The sequence below is a fragment of the Perca flavescens genome, chromosome 6 (genome assembly GCF_004354835.1).
Source record: "Perca flavescens isolate YP-PL-M2 chromosome 6, PFLA_1.0, whole genome shotgun sequence".
Taxonomy (NCBI): domain Eukaryota; kingdom Metazoa; phylum Chordata; class Actinopteri; order Perciformes; family Percidae; genus Perca; species Perca flavescens.
The window spans coordinates 26368682-26389269 of NC_041336.1; the positions used below are offsets into that span (position 1 = coordinate 26368682).

The 20588-nt window shown below is 40.1% G+C and overlaps 1 protein-coding gene across 6 annotated transcripts in view; it reads left to right on the top strand.

Moving 5' to 3' along the window:
* Positions 1 to 20588, top strand: part of cobl (cordon-bleu WH2 repeat protein) — a 64642-nt gene that overhangs the window by 29832 nt on the left and 14222 nt on the right. For 4 of the 6 annotated variants that reach the window (XM_028580260.1, XM_028580264.1, XM_028580262.1 and 1 more), the window contains 2 exons: positions 14293 to 14872; positions 17868 to 18029. In XM_028580260.1, coding sequence (XP_028436061.1) covers positions 14293 to 14872; positions 17868 to 18029 — 742 coding nt within the window. The remainder of the gene's footprint in view (positions 1 to 14292; positions 14873 to 17867; positions 18030 to 20588) is intronic. The other 2 variants (XM_028580265.1, XM_028580266.1) reach the window with 1 other exon arrangement.

Genomic DNA, 20588 nt, shown 5'->3' on the forward strand with positions numbered 1-20588 from the left:
GTCAGACTTACACACATTGAAAAAAAATTATACATACTACTAACTTGAAATCTGAGCCTTCATGGATAATTTCAGTTATTTAACATCATGACATAAAACTGGGTTCTGAATTGTGACTTTTGGTTAACTGTCAAACCCAACATACATCCAGTGTGGTGAACACACTATATCATACCTGCAGGGAAAAACACAACATGTCACCATCTCACACACATAGAAATATACAGAAATGAATTGATTATTGTACAAAGACATACTGCATGCACACATAAATCCCCACCCCCCCCAAAAAAGTATAATTGGGATTATAATGATGACACAAACATTTTTATTTTATTTTATAAAAAGTCTTATTCAGTAAATTATCCAAATCCCTCCGTTCTCAGGACTGACCTGAAAGCTACAATGTGTTTGACGCAGCCTTTACTAGGGGTGTTTTGGCCTGACATTCAGCTCCAGGTCACAGTGACCTGTATTGTCTGCATTAGAGAAACAGCTCCCTGCAGTCTCATAGTGTTATGGCAGCATGCTGGGAAATGTTTAGCAACCAACATCCTTCCTCCCTCCCTCTGATAATAAGTTATGTTTATCTAGAGGAGCTAGTGTTGTTGCTGGATGTTATCGAGAGGAAATTTAGTTCTCAGGGTGGCATGGAGAATGGTGTTATCCTCTTTTGCTTAATGAACTAAACTCAACTAAGAGTGGAGGAGCGGAAAACACTCCTGAGAAATGTACAATGACAATAGTAAGTCAATGGAAGCGCAAACGCGAGCCTGGATGATCTGATTCACAACGTCTCTCGTTCCTAAAAGAAAATTGTAATAAGTTAAGCATTGCAAGCAACACAGATGGACAGTAATTAAATAAGGCCACAAAAGCACACAGATCATAATTCATTTCAGTCTAAGTGTATTCCTAAAGAGGCTATCTTTGTTTGGGTAAACCTAACTAAACGGAGTTCAGCTAAACCAAAATATTCCATTATCTGCCCACTGAACTTTATAATGGTAGAGTAAGTTTAACAAGTTAGTTTTGATTGTCAAATAACATTCTGAATGTGTTCTTCCTTAAGGGTGTTCATTTCAACTTAATTATAGATGTTCAGTGTTTGTTCTTCTCTTTTTGCAGTGCATTGTGATTTTATTAAAAGATCCTTATAGCTGCTGTGATTGTTTAGGGGAAACACCCCAGGTGAATAGTAAATAAAACATTAACTAATAGATATCACCATGAAAACGTCCCAAGTTGATTGACATTGAGACGAATATTTTTTGTATTACAAGTTTTCTGAAATGTTATGTTTAAATATGCAAATTATGCATTATCTTGTTAGAAATGTGCTAATTTGCATACATTTCCAGTACAGAAATCTGAACATTGGATAAAGCCAGGTTCAAAATGTTTGTTTCATTTTGTTGACATATTAGAGTCTAGGGTTTTTACAGAGGGAATTTTGGATACCCCTTTTTATCACTCCATACTGTAAATCTGATAATATTTTCAACAGCCATGAAAAAAAATCTATTTCTTCCAAGTTTTTAGGTATAACATGTTACATTAATCAGGCTATGAATGATATCTGAACAAATCCATCTGTAATAAACCTTCAGAATATAGATAGGAATGAAACTGGAAAGTTTGGTGTATGTAAGTGCCACTGAAGTGGAGATTTCTGGATTATGGATTATAAAATATCATACATTTTGCAAGACACTACAGGTGAATAGGGTAAAACCTTTGAACTTACAGATATCAACATGAAACTTCCCCACTTGATTACTTACATTAAGACATATATATATATATATATATATATATATATATATATATATATATATATATATATATATATATATATTAGGGCTGTCAATCGATTAAAAAAAATTAACTAATTAATTGCACAATTTGCTGTAATTAATCGCGATTTATCGCTTTTTTTTAAATTGAGACTGAAGCTTATAATAATGGATATTTAAATGCTAAATCACTTAACTTTGCAAATATGAAGAAAAAAACAAACAAGGAAAGGTTCTGAATGTTTAATATCTTTCAAAACAACAGCAGCAACAATTTGGCTTATTTAGTCCTGCTGAAGGCTGCTGGAAACGGCTAGAAACTGTCTGACTTGAGAGCAGATTTTTGTCACCGCCCCCGGCTGCTGTCGCCTGCTCTCGTCTACTTTACAGGCGAGGCGCAGTTCATCTCCAACGAGCCGAGAGTTCAGTCGCCGGCAGGGCAGTCGGGACTCACCTGGAAATGGCGAGCAGGATGAGGTGACTAGAGTCTCTCAAAATCTGACGAAAATCTTCTAAACTGACCTTTGTTGAGCTGAAATGAAGACAGATTCAGCAACTGCACGGCCTATTTCTCGCTTAAAATGTTTTCAGAAACATGTTTCAGTGAACTATTTTAGTACAATATGAGATTGTATTCTGAACGGCCGCCATGACAGTCTGGCTTTGGATTTCGGAGAAAACAAACCCATGTGACGCGGTTCGTCCAATCAGCTGCCGGTTTTCATTACTTGGGCAACAATACAGAGTAGCGCCGCCTGCTGTTATGGAGGCGTATTACGTTTCTCAGCCGCCACATGAAGTAAACAAACACAGCTGAGTTAATTTCGTTAAATTTTTTTTAACGAGTTAAATATTAAAAAATTAACGCAAAAATTAACGCGTTAATTTTGACAGCCCCAATATATATATAAATATATATTTATTTATTTATTTATTTATATAGTTTTCTGAAATTGTAATGTTTAAATATGCAAACAAGGTACTATCTAATGCTAACTTTTGGTGAATTTAGGAGACATTTATGGGTGCAAATAGACAAAGGGGGGATGAATAAACATCTAAATGTGTATTTTGGATGTTTTTAACCCAATAGTCTGAAGGCTATGGAAGCAAAATAGCCCAAAAACTCGTAATTGAAAAATGATGGTTTTGCCTGTAGTGCACTTCAAATTGTAGTTGTGCCGATGGAGACAGTAATTTATCTGTCCACCGGTTCAATTGAGAGTTATGACAGAGACCAGAGCTGAAGTACAGAGACACCACTGGGGAGGGCAGCTTCACAGAACAGGAGTTGAGGAGGTCATCTGAGGACTTGATGACTAGTCTTATAATAGATTTCTCCATCTCGCTCTTATGCCTTCTCTGAACTGTTACCCTGTCTGAACACAAAGTCTTGTTTGTAGGGCTGGGTTTCGTTCAAAAATTTTACCGGTCCCCAAATGATACTTTTTTTCGATACCAATTTAATAAAACAAAAATAAATTACAACGGCACAAATCTTTTTATTTATTTTTCAGCTCCTACTACGTGAGCGCCGTCTCTGTGCGTAACGTAGAGTGTTCCCTGCGTGTCTCTTGGATGCGTAACGCTAAACAGCCAATCACCAGCATTATAAGATCTTGGTAGAAGCATGCTGCATACTTATTGCCTCACTGACACTGATGAGATTAACTCCTTAGGTATTGAAATTGGGTATCGAATGACAAGGCAGTTTTCGATACTCAATACTTTAGAGGCAATTCAGCCGGTGCCTAAAAAGTATTGAATTCCGTAGCCAGCCCTAGTCCCATGTATATTCATGCACGTGGTCCACAAATTGCAGGGTCACGTTGTGGTGCGGGACACCTCTCTTGTGTCACCTTTCTGAGCAGAGAGATTGAAACAGGCTGTCAATGTGTTCTGCTGCTCTTATCCACAGTACAGAGTTTTCCAGACGTGTATAAGGGAATAACAGAACATTGTTTAGCATTTAAGTGGTCACCATGTTGATTAATAGATGAATGAATTACTAACTGATTGTTGATGTTGTTTGATAAAGGAAGGTATACTGTATGTGATTAACTAGTGTCACCTAAGGGCACCACAGAGGTGTGAAGTGTTCAAAGATTAGCAGCATGCCTGACTTGGGTTTGTTGTCTGAAGGTGATTAAAAAGGATTTAGTTTCATGAGAGTGAAGCAGTCATAGCAGCCAGGTCTTGTCCGGACAGTTTCTCAGGGGCAATGGCATTAAAGAGCTCTGCATGACTTGGATCCCTGGAACAGTTGTACACGTCAAATCACATCACTATCAGAATCCAAGTTTTACTTTCAGATTTACATGAAAGTTGGCATTGTAGTTGCTGGAGACAGTATTAAGCTACACTATAAAACATTTTGCTTGTCGGTAGAGGAGCGCATCATCTTTGTTGATGTCACTCACGCACAATTGATTACCAACTGTTCAGTTTGTTTTTGTTGTATTTTTTTGTGTATGTGTGTATGTGAGTTGGATTTTGCTGACTCAGATTTGTCACAAACACTTTCACAATTGTGCTGCATGCAGGTTTGTGTTACAGTCAACCCCACCTTATGTGGAAACTGTCTGTAGGAAGAGTGTGTGTGTGTGTGTGTGTGTGTGTGTGTGTGTGTGTGTGTGTGTGTGTGTGTGTGTGTGTGTGTGTGTGTGTGTGTGGAGAATTAGGCACATGATAACAGGTCATTTGAGGACAGCTCTCTATGATGGATGCCCTCATTATAGACCTCCCTCTAAAGCTGAACAAGCTTAGGTGGTCAACTAATTGTGAATTACAACTAAGTAATAGACATTGACATCATAATCTAAGCTATAACGATGATGAGATTGTTATAACGAAGCTAAATGCTTCAAATAGACTTTGGAGAGGCAGAGATCACTAAGGGGGATCATTTAAATCATAGTAGGAACATTGTTAGATTAACATCATTGACACAATTAAACGGTCTATATAGTCGACTGCGGAAACATTTTAGGGCAAGATTTACAACCTCTGTCTATCACAAATGATCAATTTAGGATAAGTGTTTTGCTACATGTAACATTTCACTGGGGCTCTGTCCCTGTTACTCTTGATTTTATTATATTTCTAATGTTGGTGGGATAAGATAAATTTATGTTCAATTAACTTTTTCCAGGTAAGTCTGGATGAGCTTCCTGAAACATAACTAATGTAAACTTGGGTAAACACTTACATTATTATTATGGAGGTTCTTGTTTGGACTTTAACGCTATTTTATGTTGGTACCTATTTTTGTAGGCAATAAGTTCCACATCATTTGTATTGTTATCTACTGTATATATAATAGAATCTTAAAGTAGTGTTGCTTAAAAGAGAAATACTAGTGCAACATTTTAACTGTACGTACACACCGTCGCCGACTTGAGCTTCTAAAGATACCGGAATTCATTAATTTTCAATGGAAGCTGGCTTCTCTCAGCTGCAAGGAGCATCAAATCTGTCGGCGCCGCGTTTTGGGCGTTTTGAGCGTCCAGAGCGTCAATCAGAAAGTTGAACTTTGGTCAACTTTATGGTAATGAGCTATGACGCGGTTCAGCGGCAAGCAGCGGCAAACGGAAGCAACCAATTGGAATATAGACGTCCTTCTCGCTGGCTGATTCTGGAGAAACATACGATGTAAACTTTTGTTCCTACCAAGACATTAGTTCCATGAAAATGGAGGGAAATCTCATAATCGCCGTTGCTGGGTTCCCCTATCATTTATGATATGACGTTGTTTGCGTATAGGGACCAGTTAACGTTACCTACCGTCACATGGTCTCTAAACAGTCCGCTCACGGTGAATTCCTGCACGGATCAACAGCTGGCGGCTGCTCGCTCTGCCTGCATTCTGTTGCGGTTCAGCGGCTAACGAGCGAGCTAACTGCTAACAGACACCGCTGCAACCAACAAACAATACAAATTCTGTCCTTATATATGTAATTTATAAAAGGTTTCTAGTGTCAGTGTATTGGCCGTGCAGTGGCTGCTTGTGCTTTGTCTTCAATTGTGTGTTGAACATGATCGAAGAATGCTGCCACGTCAGAGCGGCCAAAGCGTCAAACAGCTTCCCCGTACTTTTTGACAAGCGTCCTTGACAGGGCCTCCAGAGCTTCTTTGCAGCTCAAGTCGGCGGCGGTGTGTACGTACAGTAAAAGTTAAAAGAGAGAGGGTGTTTGTAGGAATTGAAAAAATAGAGTTCAGATAGTCAAAAGCAAATTGCTTCTCAGGTAGATTGGGGGGAATCAATACAGCATAGTGTCACGATATTTTCTGTGGCAAATCTGTATCGGTACACAGACGCCAAGCATCCACTAGATGGGGCTTTTTTTTCTGGTCAGGTCAGCAGGGGAAATGTATCTTTTTAGATGAAAAAGATGTTGACAAAGACTTTCTTTGGGCACATAATTTGAAGTTAGAAAAAAGGTAAGGTAAAACTGCAATTTATCGCAGAATGTTGCAGTATGTTTGAAATCCCAATAATATCGTATCGTGACATAAGTATCGTGATAATATCGTATTGTGACATAAGTGTCGTGATATTGAATCGTGACATAAGTGTCATGATAATATTGTATCGTGACATGTGTATAAGTGACATAATATTGTACCGTGACATAATTGTCGTGATAATATCGTATTGTGACATAAGTGTCGTGAAATCGAATCGTGACATAAGTGTCGTGATAATATCGTATTGTGACATAAGTGTCGTGATAATATCGTATTGTGACATAAGTGTCGTGATATCGAATCGTGACAAGTGTCGTGATAATATCGTATTGTGACATAAGTGTCGTGATATTGAATCGTGACAAAAGTGTCGTGATAATATCGTATTGTGACATAAGTTTCGTGATATTGAATCGTGACATAAGTGTCGTGATAATATCGTATTGCGACGTAAGTGTTGTGATAATATCGTATCGTGACATAAGTGTATAAGTGACATAATATTGTATCGTGGGGCCTCTGGTGATTCATACCCCTAATAACCAGAGTGGGTGACCATTAGCAGCATTGTATGTTATTGGTCATACGTGGTAGTTATACAATCTTTATAATAAACGCTAAAAAAGACACACACAACCCCTAGTGGCCAATGTTAGAAGGATTTTAATGCTGTTACATTTCGAGCTCGCTGCTCTTCCTCAAACTGAAGATTTACAGCAATGAAAGTGGATCTTTGACCATTTTGATATCTGAGGGACCGGTTGCTATATACAGTAGTGGGAATGGAAATAGCAACACCACTAAAAACAGATGACGCAGTATTCCAGGAAGAGTGTAAAGCCATCTTTGACTGTAGGGGAATCAGTTGTTTTCACATGCTGGAGTTGTCGTAGAGTCGCTTACAGTTTTTCTTCTTCTACATCTTAACGATCAACAATCTGTGCACTGAATTAATTAATGTTTTGGAACATTGAGTTCAGAGAAACCAACCTTGTTTTGAGTTTTCTTTTTTCAGCAGTGATAGGCAATCACTTATTGTGGTTTGGAAAGGAAGCCATGTCTACATTGCCTCTTGTGATTAACGACTTCAGAGAAATTCTGAGCTTTCTGCTTCACAGCTCAGGAACGGAAGGTGCTTCTTGAGCAAGTGCATTTGTGCCCATGTGTGTTGAACAACTGAAGCAGAGAATGAGGCTCGATGGTAGTTTTTGCCTCCAACGTCGCCTTCCAGGCAGCTAAACCTAACCTTAACCCTAAACATAACTATTGCCGCGCTGCCTGGAAGGCAACTTTGGGGGCAAAAAACACCAAACACGAGAATGAGAGGATAAAGAGCAAAAGAGAGAAACTGAGTGACTTAGAGGGTCACGGAGAGAGACAGAGAGTCAAAGTAAGGTAGCACCAGGTCTTACAAGTGTGTGTGTATTTACTGTGCAACATTAACAATGTATAAGCCATGGGATATATTTCCAAAATGCAGTGCAGCATGACATCTGGTTGACATGCCCTTGGCATCACACTCGCCTTGCAGTCGGAGTACATGACAGGGGGAAAAGTTGAACAGGGGAAGAGCAGCATTAAAGAGCAAAAGGTGAAGGAGTAATAAGCTCAGTGACAGTAAGCAGGCTAAGAAACATTTACAAATGTTCAGAAGTGGATTACCTGCTGCCCAATATAAACTTTGAGTTTTTAACTGCACATTCTCTGCTCCCATATTTCATTTTAACTGACATTTTTGAGCTATGGTCGGCCTTTGTTTAAAAAATAGCCTGTTAAATGTGTGTCAGCAACCAGTCACATGGCCTTGTATGCTCTGATTAATTTGGCATGCAGTTTACACACTAGTCATAATTTTGTTTTAATAAAAACTGAACTGCTGGTTCTTTTGGAAGATGGAAATAACGAGAGTACCAGGTAAACTAGCTTTTAAAGTCAGTTTTCTTTAAGTGCTGTGGATAGAGACTTTAAAGTAGTAAAGTATTTATTTAAGTGTTAAATTTGTACATTTAGAGAAGATGAAAATGTGTGATTAATTTGCGATTAATCGCAAATGAACTGTGGACAATCGATTGACAGCTATAATTCATTTATAATGTTGCCAATCAAGTAAGGTCTAATACAATACAAAAAACATTTCATTAATTTCATTTTATTCTACACAACAGAGTTTCTTGTGAAACCTAAAGCCAGGAAGGGGTGACACGAGCCAGAGAGGAGAGGAAAGACATTTGGAGAAAGTCATAATTTTACATCACATCTGTTTGCTGAAGCCTGTGAACCCTGATGTGGTAATTAAAATGTGATAACTGTCTCACAGTTGGAAGAACACAAATGAACCATGGTAGCATCTCTATGAGATAACATTTCTCAAGGGAAACCCAGCTGTCAGATCAGACAAAGAATTGCCCCATATCATTTGATTGCTGATCATAACTTCAATTATGACCGTTTGCAGTACTGTGTGAGACTAGGGTATAGTATTTTTGGTCTAAACTACATGTTTTTGTGTCCTGGATGGCTGTCTGAACATGTGCGTGCACATGTGTGTGCATTGTATGTCTTCAGTTGTGCGTGTGTGTGTTAAACAATATGCTAGCTGGAGCTTTCTGCACTATACTGTCCCCACGGTTTTCTGTGTTGCATGAATTTGTTTTTGTCTGGCTGCATTCCTGCCTGTGTCTGTGTGGCTTCTTGATTGATCGAGCTGGCTACATTTTTCTTCCTGATGATCTGTCACTCTGTGAAAGTAGAGAGTTGGCAGCAGAGGGAGGCTTGTTTTTCAGAGCCATCCATCAGTCCCGTAATTGTCTGCAACGGTAGCTAACTTTAATCTGCTCTAATGCACAGCACTGGTTTTATCAGCCAGACAAAACACAAGTTGCTACTGGATCTGTCTACAGTAATGAGCTATAAGGTTTTTAAAGTAAGTAGCTATAAGGGTTTTTCTTTCTTTGCTTTTTTTTCTCCAGTTTTTTTTGTTCCCCCTTGATATGAGCCTTTCTTTTGCTGCACACCCTCAGTTTAGTCTGTTTTACAACACTTGTCGACTGGTCAGGCTTCACCCAATGAATACATGCCCCTCTTAACTAGATAAAGGAGGTCAGCTGTTGGGTTTCATCGCTGTTAGTCCCTGTTGTATTTGTGGTTGGATAGGCTTAGCCTCGTTCAGATAAGAATCTGCGAGAGAACAAGCGAGCAAAATAAGGGAGGGTAAAAATAAGAAAAGCAGTGCAAGACAGAAAGAAGAATGGTAACCTGGGTGTTCCTGATGTGAGAGGTCAGCAGAGAGGTTTGGAAGGATGTAGAGAAGGATGTTTACCCATTTGCCAAATGGCTCCACTGCATCTGTCCACGTATTCTGCAGGAACAAAACATTTAGTTTCTGAATCAGTTGGAGCAAAGAAAAAGGAGGCTATTGCTGCCAAAGCAAACAGGCAGCCCTTCCTCCGTTCATCTCTTATCCACGTTCTTCATCCTTCCTAGAGCTGTTGTTTTTGTTAATGTGTGCTACAGATGAAACAGCAGATGCTCCGGCTCTAGCAGGGCAATGTACATTTTACATACTGTATGTTTTCAAAAGAGCATTGATGTAATAAACAAAAAGATGTAACATAACACATTATACTCAACATGGCTGGCCAGCTCTTTTATTGACATTATCTTAAATACCTCCAAAACAAAGGAGATGTCAATTGATTTTAGAAAAGCACAGTCCCCTAACCCCACTTTTATGTATGGGGATCCTTTAGAAACAGAGTCCCAGAGTATACAGTAAGTACCTTGGCATGGTGCTTGACCACAAACTTAAATGGCACATATGGACTGGCAGGTTAAATACTATAATATAATAATATAACAACGTTCTTTTTAAGGAAATTGTTGTCTTTTAATGTCAGCAACAGTATACTCCATTTATGTATATAGGACAGCACGGAATGACATGCAGCAAAGGGCCGCAGGGTGGAGCCGAACCTGTGGCCGCTCCGTCGAGGAGTAAACCTCTATATATGGGCGCCTGCTCTACCAGGTGAGCTACCCAGGCGCCCTTTATTGTGCTTTTATTGAAAGTGTTCTCTCCTTTGGCATCATCTTTTGGTTGAAGCACAGAAAAAGTACATTAGAAAAAAATGCTAAAAATCCATCCAAGCTTCTTTAGTTCCCCAGGCCATCAAACTCCTTAATGACATTTTTTAATTAATGAAGGTCCAATACGGTAACAAGATTTTCTGATTTTGTTTTTTCTGTGTTAGACAAAAATAGCATTCATGGTAAAACAGAATACGACTACAATATTTTTGGATAATATTGGATTGAGCATTAGCAGTGCTTTAATATTCAACAAGTGAATAGAAGCTCTTTTGCAGGTTGTTTGTTGTCTGCATGAAGTTTGAGTGTAAAGTTTAATTCTGTAATGCTTTTGACAGACAGTACAGTAGTTAATTAAACAGTCTTATAATACATGTTTTCTTTTACCTCATTTGCTCTTATGCTGTTATGGAATTTGGCCTTGTCAAACGCCTACCAACACCATAAATACTATTCATATTAATGTAGGTCACGTCCTTTGTACCGTGTGCTTGGCCATGTGGTGGTGATGAATATAGATAGGCACTATAAGCTTTCTATTGTTACGCACTGACCTTAAAGTGTGAGTTAAGGGCCTGGAATAGGGGAACATGTCATCCTGCCATGCTGCCTATGTAGGACAAGATCTGTTTGTACTTGAAGCTGTCAAAACATCTTGTGTATGAAACCAGCCAGGACCGATGGGACAAACAAATTGTGTGTGTGTGTGTGTGTGTGTGTGTGTGTGTGTGTGTGTGTGTGTGTGTGTGTGTGTGTGTGTGTGTTAGGATTCCCCAAACGTGTATGAATTTACAGCAAGGAGATAATCAGGATGTATTGCAATTATTAGTAGATATGTAGTCAGTGATCCGTGTTGGATTATAATTAATCAGTGAAAACCCTTTGTTTTCCACATGGCATATACTGTACATGCTACCTAATTACCTTTTATGGCTTTGGTTTGATGGTTAAGTAATAATTTTAGTCCTTTGTCAAGGAAACTGTGAGAACTTTCTACTGTTTCTACTGTCTACTTGTTCCTCTGCTCTGATTTCTCTAACCCCAAACTCACTGTGTTTATGAATATCACTGTAAATGTATGGAAAAGGGGAAGAAAACATTCAATTTCAGTGGGTTAGTAGGACAAAGTAGATGACAGTGGAACTGGGTCAGCCATGTGCCTCATCTTATCCTTAGCTAACCTCCCTTTCACACACACATTAAGACGTTTAACATTAAACTCTTTTCATGTTATATCCCACACAGCCACACATGTTTAGTATAACACACACACACACACACACACACACACACACACACACATACACAATAACCCTAACACATGCTAACTGTCTTTCAGCCTACTGTTAGGATGTTTTTGACCTCTGTGCTCTCAGTTCAGCTGCTATTATTATCTCTGACACACACACATACATACACATACATTGGTGTACACACATGCATATATGAATGTACTCATGCATGCACAAGCACACACATATACATTGTACACCCCTCTCACACACACACATACTTCATTTCACAATGCACATTAGCACCCCTCACCAGTCAAGAGTCCTTCAAAACAACCGATGAATGGTCACGCCACCAGGTTGGAGCCTCCATGGGTGGCCCTATCTGATCAACATGCTCCAACATGGGGGCCTTCGCCTCTCAAACCATAGAGTGGAACATTTAATGGACACACCAGACTGTCCTTGCATTGCCTTCTATGTGTTTTGTGTAAAGGCTTGTTCAGGATATGCACATTGATTGGTGTAGTGCTCTGTCCTGACCAGCTGTGATCAGCGGGAGAGACTATATATATATATATATATATATATATACACACACACATATATATATATACACACACACACACACACACACACACACACACACACACACACACACACTGTGTATATATATATATATATAAAAAACAAAACTACAGCATTTTTACTGCAGAGCTCATCCCTGTTAATTATACTGTAGATCAAAGCAGTTTTCAGTCCAGGCGCCATTTCTGAGACAAAAATGCTGCAGAGAACAGGAAAGCTTTGATTAGCTGTCATCAAGTTCTCTGTTTTTCTATTGTGAGTGAAATTTCTGTGGAACACACACAATCACATTGGTATGGGAACAAAGACGTCCGATAATCAGATGACCTTAACTCCTGAGAGTTTATGTTTGTCTCAATACCCTCACCTAAATAAAATCTTCTATATGATTAGTTCATTTCAAAACCAGTAAACAGGAATTATAAGAAGTGTTTAGCATTTGGGTATATTAACATTTTATTGCGCCACAATCTTTAATTATTATTATAATAATAACTTTTGCAGTATAAAGTGAAAGAACTGCTCTATAGTGAACTCATCACTCACTTCCACAGATTTAATTTAGAAAACATAGAAAAGTATGCATGTGTGTTGAGGCCACAGCGCTCTTCCTTTTATAGCATGGCTCGGCTGCAGTTTTATGTTTCACTCTGCAGGAACACACACACACACACACACACACACACACACACACATACACACGCACATCCATCTTCATAAGCAAGTCAGTCATCCATTTCAGTTTCAACTTTGGCCCACATCCACTGGTATGTCTGTATTTATGTATGTATGAATGCCAGAGAGGGAGTGGAACGGGAGACCAAGAAAGAGAAAGACAACCAGTTGGGGGGTCATTTGGATTTCCATAGCATGCCATGCAGTGAGTTCATTGAGTTCACATGTGTGAACCAAGTGTGCCTGCAGAAAGGCAAGGTGGCCTGATCTTTCTCTTGTCCTGCTGCATGATGCAACGATACATGCAGCTCCAGGCATGTTCTCTGTTTCAGAGTGAAGAACGGTTGAACTCAGCAGAGTGATTGGGATTTCTCAGAAATAAGCACTTCTGATACTGTTGAAACCTGCCTGTAGCACTTTTAAATTGATTCTTAGAAATCTGACTTCACACAGAGTGAGATCAACTTGCACCGGCAGGTGTGAACGGTCTCATCTCCCTATGGAATAAAACCGATAAACCGATAACTTGCTTGTTTGTTGATGATTCATAGTTTTATCCTATCTCCCCCCTTTTTTAAGTACTCTCTTTACTCCTCTATCCTCCTCTCATGCAAGCTTTTATCTTAAAGAAATCCTCCCAAATAGTTTGAATTTATTATGCATTTTTTTCCATCAGAGTCATTCTGAAAAACAGAAAACAGTCTTAATGTTATGAAACATCCATTGACAGATGTCTGTTGAACCTCTTGTTCCCACTGAGCCGAATGTCCCTTAATGTCATGTCACTTATTTCCCTAACATTGACTTCTTGCCTGACTAACTCAAGGTGTATCTTGCCAATAATCGTGTTTGAACTGAATGGAAAGAGAGCTGTAGAACGGGGACAACATGACAAGACACGTTTACTGAATGTTTATGTTTTGTGTTTGCACACACACGGAAGAAATTACATAATTTTGCTAATCACTAAAGTTGTCACTTCACCCCCTGAGGTGATCAGGGATTCAGGATTACGAGTAATTCAGCAAGACCGCATTACATTTGAACAGTGGTTGATGTCCCCTTGAGATATTATGAGAAACACCAATATAGTAAAATACACAGACAGTATCAATATGTACACTATCACAATACCATTGCATCAAATTAACTCTGTTACTGCCATATGTCATATGCCTTTTTGTAGGATAATTTAAAAGGAATGTTGGCACTCAATGGATTTCAATACTCAGACGCCTGCCAAAACTCCTCTTGATTTAATTACTCAGTAGTAAACTCTACTTCAGTTCTGGTAGACAGATTGATTTATGGTTAGACCCCACACACACACACACACACACACACACACACACACACACACACACACACACGCACACATATGCACAAGGTGCTCAGATAAATTAACTTTCTACTGTCTCTCTCCTTTTCTTTCACTTATTTTCTATCAGATGGGCCTTGGCTCAGAAAGCCAGCAAAGGAAAAGAAAGGCTCCAGCCCCTCCTCCCGCCCCAGCCTCCATCACCCCAGACCCTGACGACACTTCAACCTCTGCCGCTCCCACCCCTGATAGCCACGCTACTGAAACACCTATCCCAGCCTATCGTAGCAAGGTTGCGCAGTCTAACACTGTCTCTGCTACCACTGTGGTAACACAAACCATAAAACCAGTCCCCTTAAAAACCGCAGCGCAACCTCCACCTGTGTGCGCTGCCACCCCGACCCCCAGCTCCCCGACCCCAAGCAACAGCACCACCGACAGCCTGGCTGTCCAGGATTCCAGCTCTGAACTTAGCAACATCCTCGACGACTCAGACGCTGACCTAGACCAGGCCGTGTCCTACTGCAGCACCCTCACCAGCAGCACAGCGAGCGGGTCTGTGCGAGTCCAGCCCTCTACGCATAGCTACAGCAGCACGGCTGCCAAATTAAATCTCGAGGCGACCTCAGCCAGCAGCTCCAGGTCCGAGACTGAATCGGCCCTAAACCTGAAACTGGATGACGTTGAGAACAACAGACACAGTGCAATGGGTAAATATCTATAAAATTGCATAACATACACTCAAAAACTAGCACCTGGCACAGAAGAAGATGTTAAAGAAGTGAAGTTGCCTGAAAACGTTATCTACCTACAAAGTGAGTGAATGTCTGCCCTGGAGAAATGAGCTGTCACTAGTACAATGTCTGAAACTTAAATTGTCAAGAATGACATACATAACCTGGTAAAAGACTCTGTGTGTGTGTGTGTGTGTGTGTGTGTGTGTGTGTGTGTGTGTGTGTGTGTGTGTGTGTGTGTGTGTGTGTGTGTGTGTGTGTGTGTGTGTGCGTGTGTGTGTGTGCGCGCGTGTGTGCATGCGTGTGTCATGGCTGAAGTACAGGACCTAGAGGAACTGGTTTTCATTTCATCATAGCCTATGAGACAATACAGTCCTTGTCTCTCACCTGCACTTACCAATCCCTCACTTTCTTCTTATCTTTCTCTCGTTTTTTCCTCTCTCTCTTCTTTCTCAATCCCCCTCTTTATTTTCCTTTCTCTCATATGCATGCAGCCACTCACACAAACCTTCAAAGCTGTCGGATACAAAGACAGACAGATCCATTATACAGTAGATTTAACTACTAGGATCTACTGGAACTTTAGCTGGCCTTGTATTGATCTTTATATAACCTCGGTAGCAAAGTGAGATTGCAGCAGAAGGCTGTGCTGTCTGACAGGGGCAGAGATGAGAGAGTCGTAGGTGAAGATACTAGAATGAAGTTCAGAGAAAGGAGCATGGGAAAGTTTTGGCCGTGGGGATGACAGCATGCCAAGTTAGAAACATGACTAGGAGACTAGAGGGGTTAAAGGAGAAGAGAATGATGGACAGGCAGATGAAAGCAAGAGAAAGGATGAAGTATGAGGAGGTTATTGCTTTAGTCAGGATAGAACATACAGCACAAGGATCATTAATACATGTATAGACCCGGTTTGTTAGAAAGTATTCACTGAGTTCAAATGTTTCTTTTAAAAGCCACATTCTCTCCAACAGTCCTACCCACAACCTCAACTTTTCACATGCAGAGACTATAAACTAGATGTTCTTTAGTGCTCTTTGTAATAGATAAACAGTAAATTTTTGGCAGTTAATGAATAGCTAGTACAGGCGTTAGGGCTAGACAACAACTACACCCTGCACATACAGTATAGGCTGGTGCCCTCATGCTTGTACTGTATAGGCAGAGATATAAACGTACATTTATTAGGTTTCAATTAGTCTTTCATTTGAATAGGTTTGATTTAGTACTTTGTTAATGAAGGTTTCATGTAGCCTTTCATAAGAGCAGAATTGATGTGTATCTCAAACTGTAAACTGTATGTCAGGGAAGCTTTGTGAGGATAAGGATCTCTAATTCTAAATAAACAGTGGTGGAGCTTCACACCATTAAATTAAGTAATACGCAAATACAGAATTACTCTTTAGCATTCTTTAAATCTTGGTTTTATATTATTGCTTCTTCTAGTGCCTGATATGAGGTAATATTTAACCTTAGCTCTTCAAACTCTATTGTACTGTAGAGGCTTAAAATGTCAATTAAAACATGCATCTGTAGAACGAGTAGATATTTTTTTTTTACTATAGCTTCAGCTTGAAGCAGAGAAGTCAGGGTAAAAATGTAAATTAGTGGTTTCTCTTTAAATCTAGTCAACACAACCTTCACTAGTTTATATTGACAAAGTGATCTAGGACTTCCACATTAATCACACGATTATTTAGTGGAGCACCAAAGGCATCAGTGCAGTGTATGTCTGTGTGTGTGCTTATTTCTCTCTTCATGAGAAACTGTATATGAAGCAGGCAACAATCATTTTGGGGTGGGAGGGAGCGGAGATCAAATCATCATGAAGGATTAGCATCAGGGTAATGTTTAGGGTTTTATGGATAGAAAAAAAGGATTCAGATGCGTTACAGTGTGTGTGTGTGTGTGTGTGTGTGTGTGTGTGTGTGTGTGTGTGTGTGTGTGTGTGTGTGTGTGTGTGTGTGTGTGTGTGTGTGTGTGTGTGTGTGTGTGTGTTCCTGAAACTGTCAGGGTTATGATGGTGTTGTTTATCATCTCAGCCCTGCATGCTGTTTCGTTTCCTTCCTATTGTCGACAGCAGAGTAAACAGATAAAGTAGCAACGCGACAGCACCTGCTGACTAAGACACAGCGTGCTGATGCACCACTAGTCTTATAAGGACATTTTGGTAGTTTTATTTCAACAGTGCTGTTTTACAGTAAATGTGCTTTGGCCATGCAACCCAATATGTTACCCAGATTGCCTTTGTCCCATTCGTCAGTCCGCACTTGTGTTAGCATCACACGTCTCCGCTGCTTTGTGTATCATAGTCTGCACATATTACACATCATTATTCAACTTCTCTTTACTTCCTTTCTTACTGCCTCTTCTTACATTAGCAGCCACATTGTTTTTTTTAATCAAGTCAATTGATACCCTTTTTTGGAGTTCAAAAGGGAGGAAGTGTTAGGATGTGGGAGTGCTATTGATTGAATGCTAAATCATACGTAACATTTGAATATTGACATAATGCTACTTTCTGTTACTGATTGACATCACCTGTAGCTATTCTGCCTCTAACTACAGTAGTCAAGTAAATTGGGAACTTCCACAAGAACAATGCTAAAAACGTACAAATGAATGTACTGTTAACACAAGAGTCGCTTCCAACACTTTAACAGTGATAACAGCCATGGCTCAGCTGACAAAGGAAGGCGTTCTGCCCACAGAAACTCAAACTTCATCACCAGAAAATCCAGGGATAAAGAAACCAACTGTTTGAATAAAAAGCAGTCTCCACGAAGTGGAGCACAAAAGAAGCCAAGACGTTGCCAGAATAAATAAAAAAAACAAAGATCTTGACGATCTCGTGATGTTTTTGTGCTACTTTCAGTTTGATAAGAGGTTTGCGTGTGAGATGTTTGTGCCACATTGCCCGTTTTTATTACAAACATGACCATCCGTGCCTGCCTGCATGCTGTTTCTCCAGCAGGATCCCCTGATCGAGCAGCACCACCCAAACCCCGTCGCTCCCCGGGCCAGGAGCCACCACAGCTTGTCCTACCCCCTACCCTGTCCTTCCCTCTCATTGAGCCCACAGAAAGCAGATCCCCGCAGAGTCCCGTGGAGGCAGAGGAAGCGGCTCCCCAGTGTAGGTTCCTGATAGACTGGCTCTCCCTTTCCTTCACTCTTGGTCTTTCTTTTTCTTCCCTAGAAGCTGGTATTCTAACTTGTATTGCATTTGACCCAATCCGAGTTTGCTTTTTTTTCAACTGTCCTTTACTGCCAAACCTTTTTGTGCGAATGTGTATGTGAATACTGCACTCTGTCTCTGTCTGTTATTTCTTCTGAGTTCAAAAGGTCAGGTCTGGGGTCAACACCAATCAACTGGATTGGCTTTTTTGTTTTGCATTTATACAGTACATGGGAGTATATTAGATGTATAATGGAAGACATTGTTGAGTGATGCTTAACCGTATGTAAGCCACCTTATGTTTTTGTACGTGCTCTCTGCATGACCAGAGTAGATAGTCCAAACACTATTGTTCTGTTGTCCTCAATTTCTTTCTTTACTTTTAGGTTTTTCTCTGGATGCTGTTTTCTTTGCCATCCCGCTTCATCTCTAATCTCATCTGTTCTTTTCTTTACTCCCCCACCCCGCACCCTGCTTTGTAGTGTACTGCTGTGGGCCTGTGCGTCTGCGCTCCAAACACTCCTGAAGTCTCTCTCTGGCTTGACCCTCCCATCGTCCAACAATCCAATCCAATCTGTTCCCTTTGCTTCTTTTTTTGGCCCTTCTCATTTTTCTGTTGGACCTCCCTCTGATATTCATCACCCTCCTCTCATTATTTTAAGAAATGTTCTACTGTTTCTTCTGTACTCTTGTATATGTTGTCACGGTCTCGTTGCTAGTATCATTTTAAATCGTTGTCATTTCTATAACTTGCTTTTACTTGGCGTTGCAATGTCTCACGGAAGCCACTTTGCAGTAACCTAACTGGGTATGTCCTTGTGATGGTCTGGATTCATGCCTGTTAAGGACACAAAATGCTGCAAGTGAAAGCAAAAAGTGCTCTCTAATTTCACTCCTAATACAGCGCTTTTTTCTTTCTTTGCTTTTTTTACAAATATATGTATATACTGTTGGTGGTTTTGTATTTCAGCTTGATCCGCTGGTTGTTATTGATTATGTATGAGATAGGAGTTGAGTTAATAGTGGACACACAGAATGTGGTCGGAAGACTATACAAGGACAGATGAGCTTAACCCTGGACATATCAGTTACAGCGTGATTGATGAGTGACATGCTCAAATGAGGCTATGAGGCAAGGCCATGCGATATCTCTCCAATATTTTGGTGATGCGATATCTGCTGATCAATAGTTGGACAGCGTATGTTTCTCTCTGTGCTTGTTGGTGTGGCTTGGTTTAGAAATCTGACACCTGAATGCATGCTGCCTTTGGCAATATTATGGAAAGGGTGATCTATCAATGACATGTTGCTTTACTCTTCCCAAGGAGAGCCCATAAAGAGAATAACACTACACACACTGATTTGTTGTAGGACTTTTGTTATTATTGTGGAAGCTTATAGTTGCATGAAGGCTTCACAGTTTGTTTTTGATAGATTGGGTAGGGATCCAAAATGACCCTATTTTCTTTTGTAACATTTGAAAAATGGGTTAATTGTTTAGGGTCCAGAGAAAAACTAAGTATATCATTTGGATCTTTGGCTGAAAAACACACTTGGCCTTAAGGGAAGACTGTATCATAAACAACTTGTTTACAATTTTGAGCACTATACTATTAGATGCATGCTAAAAAATGCTAAATGTTTTTTTTTGTGTGGTGACTATGTTAAAGGGGTGATAGAATGATTATATAGAGTATTTCACACTGTTCCTTATGGTCTCCTTATGGGGTATGTAACATTGGTTGGGCTGAAAATGGCCTGGTTGATATTTTATTGGCCCTTATGCATCCTTGTGTTGAATATTTAGATGAGCTGCGCGCTGATTGGTTGAGCGAATTGCCATACGCAGACATTAGAGATGCGCGCTGATTGGTTCAGCGAATCCCCAATACACACACATTAGAGAAGCGACAGAATCTCATATTCCAGACACTGCAATGTTTCATTACCAAATTCACTTCTGAGACTTTTTTATGTGAGAAATCAACTATATAAAGCTCACATATGGGCCGTTTTACGAAAATTGATGGCTAATTGCAAATATGGTAAGACTGTGTGTCGGACTTCAGCGGCGGTGCTGCTGCCTCGCCGCCCGCCCAGCCTTCCTTCACAGACCCCGACCTGCTGTCAGCTCCGTTACGGCTGGCAGCCCTGACAGAGCTCCAGTGCCTGTCACTCCTCTCTTCCTGCTAGCTAAATGGCCCATTGTGTGAGAGTGAGAGCGCGGTCAGCGAGCTTGTTACACCAGCAATCTCTTACCACATGTTACACACAATGTCACGCCACTTAGCTATACAACATATACCTAAATTTCTTATAAAGCTAACAACGGTGTCCGATTTCAAGTTAATTAATATTTGTGAAGTTTAGCTAGGTGTTTCGTTAGCTGCGACTGTAGCTACAATCCTATGTGTACAAGATTGCGGCTAGTTAGCTTCATTTTTGGTCGTAATTCGAGTATATTTACAGTTTGAATTTCGTCACGCCACTTACACAACATCTAACTAAATGTCTTAT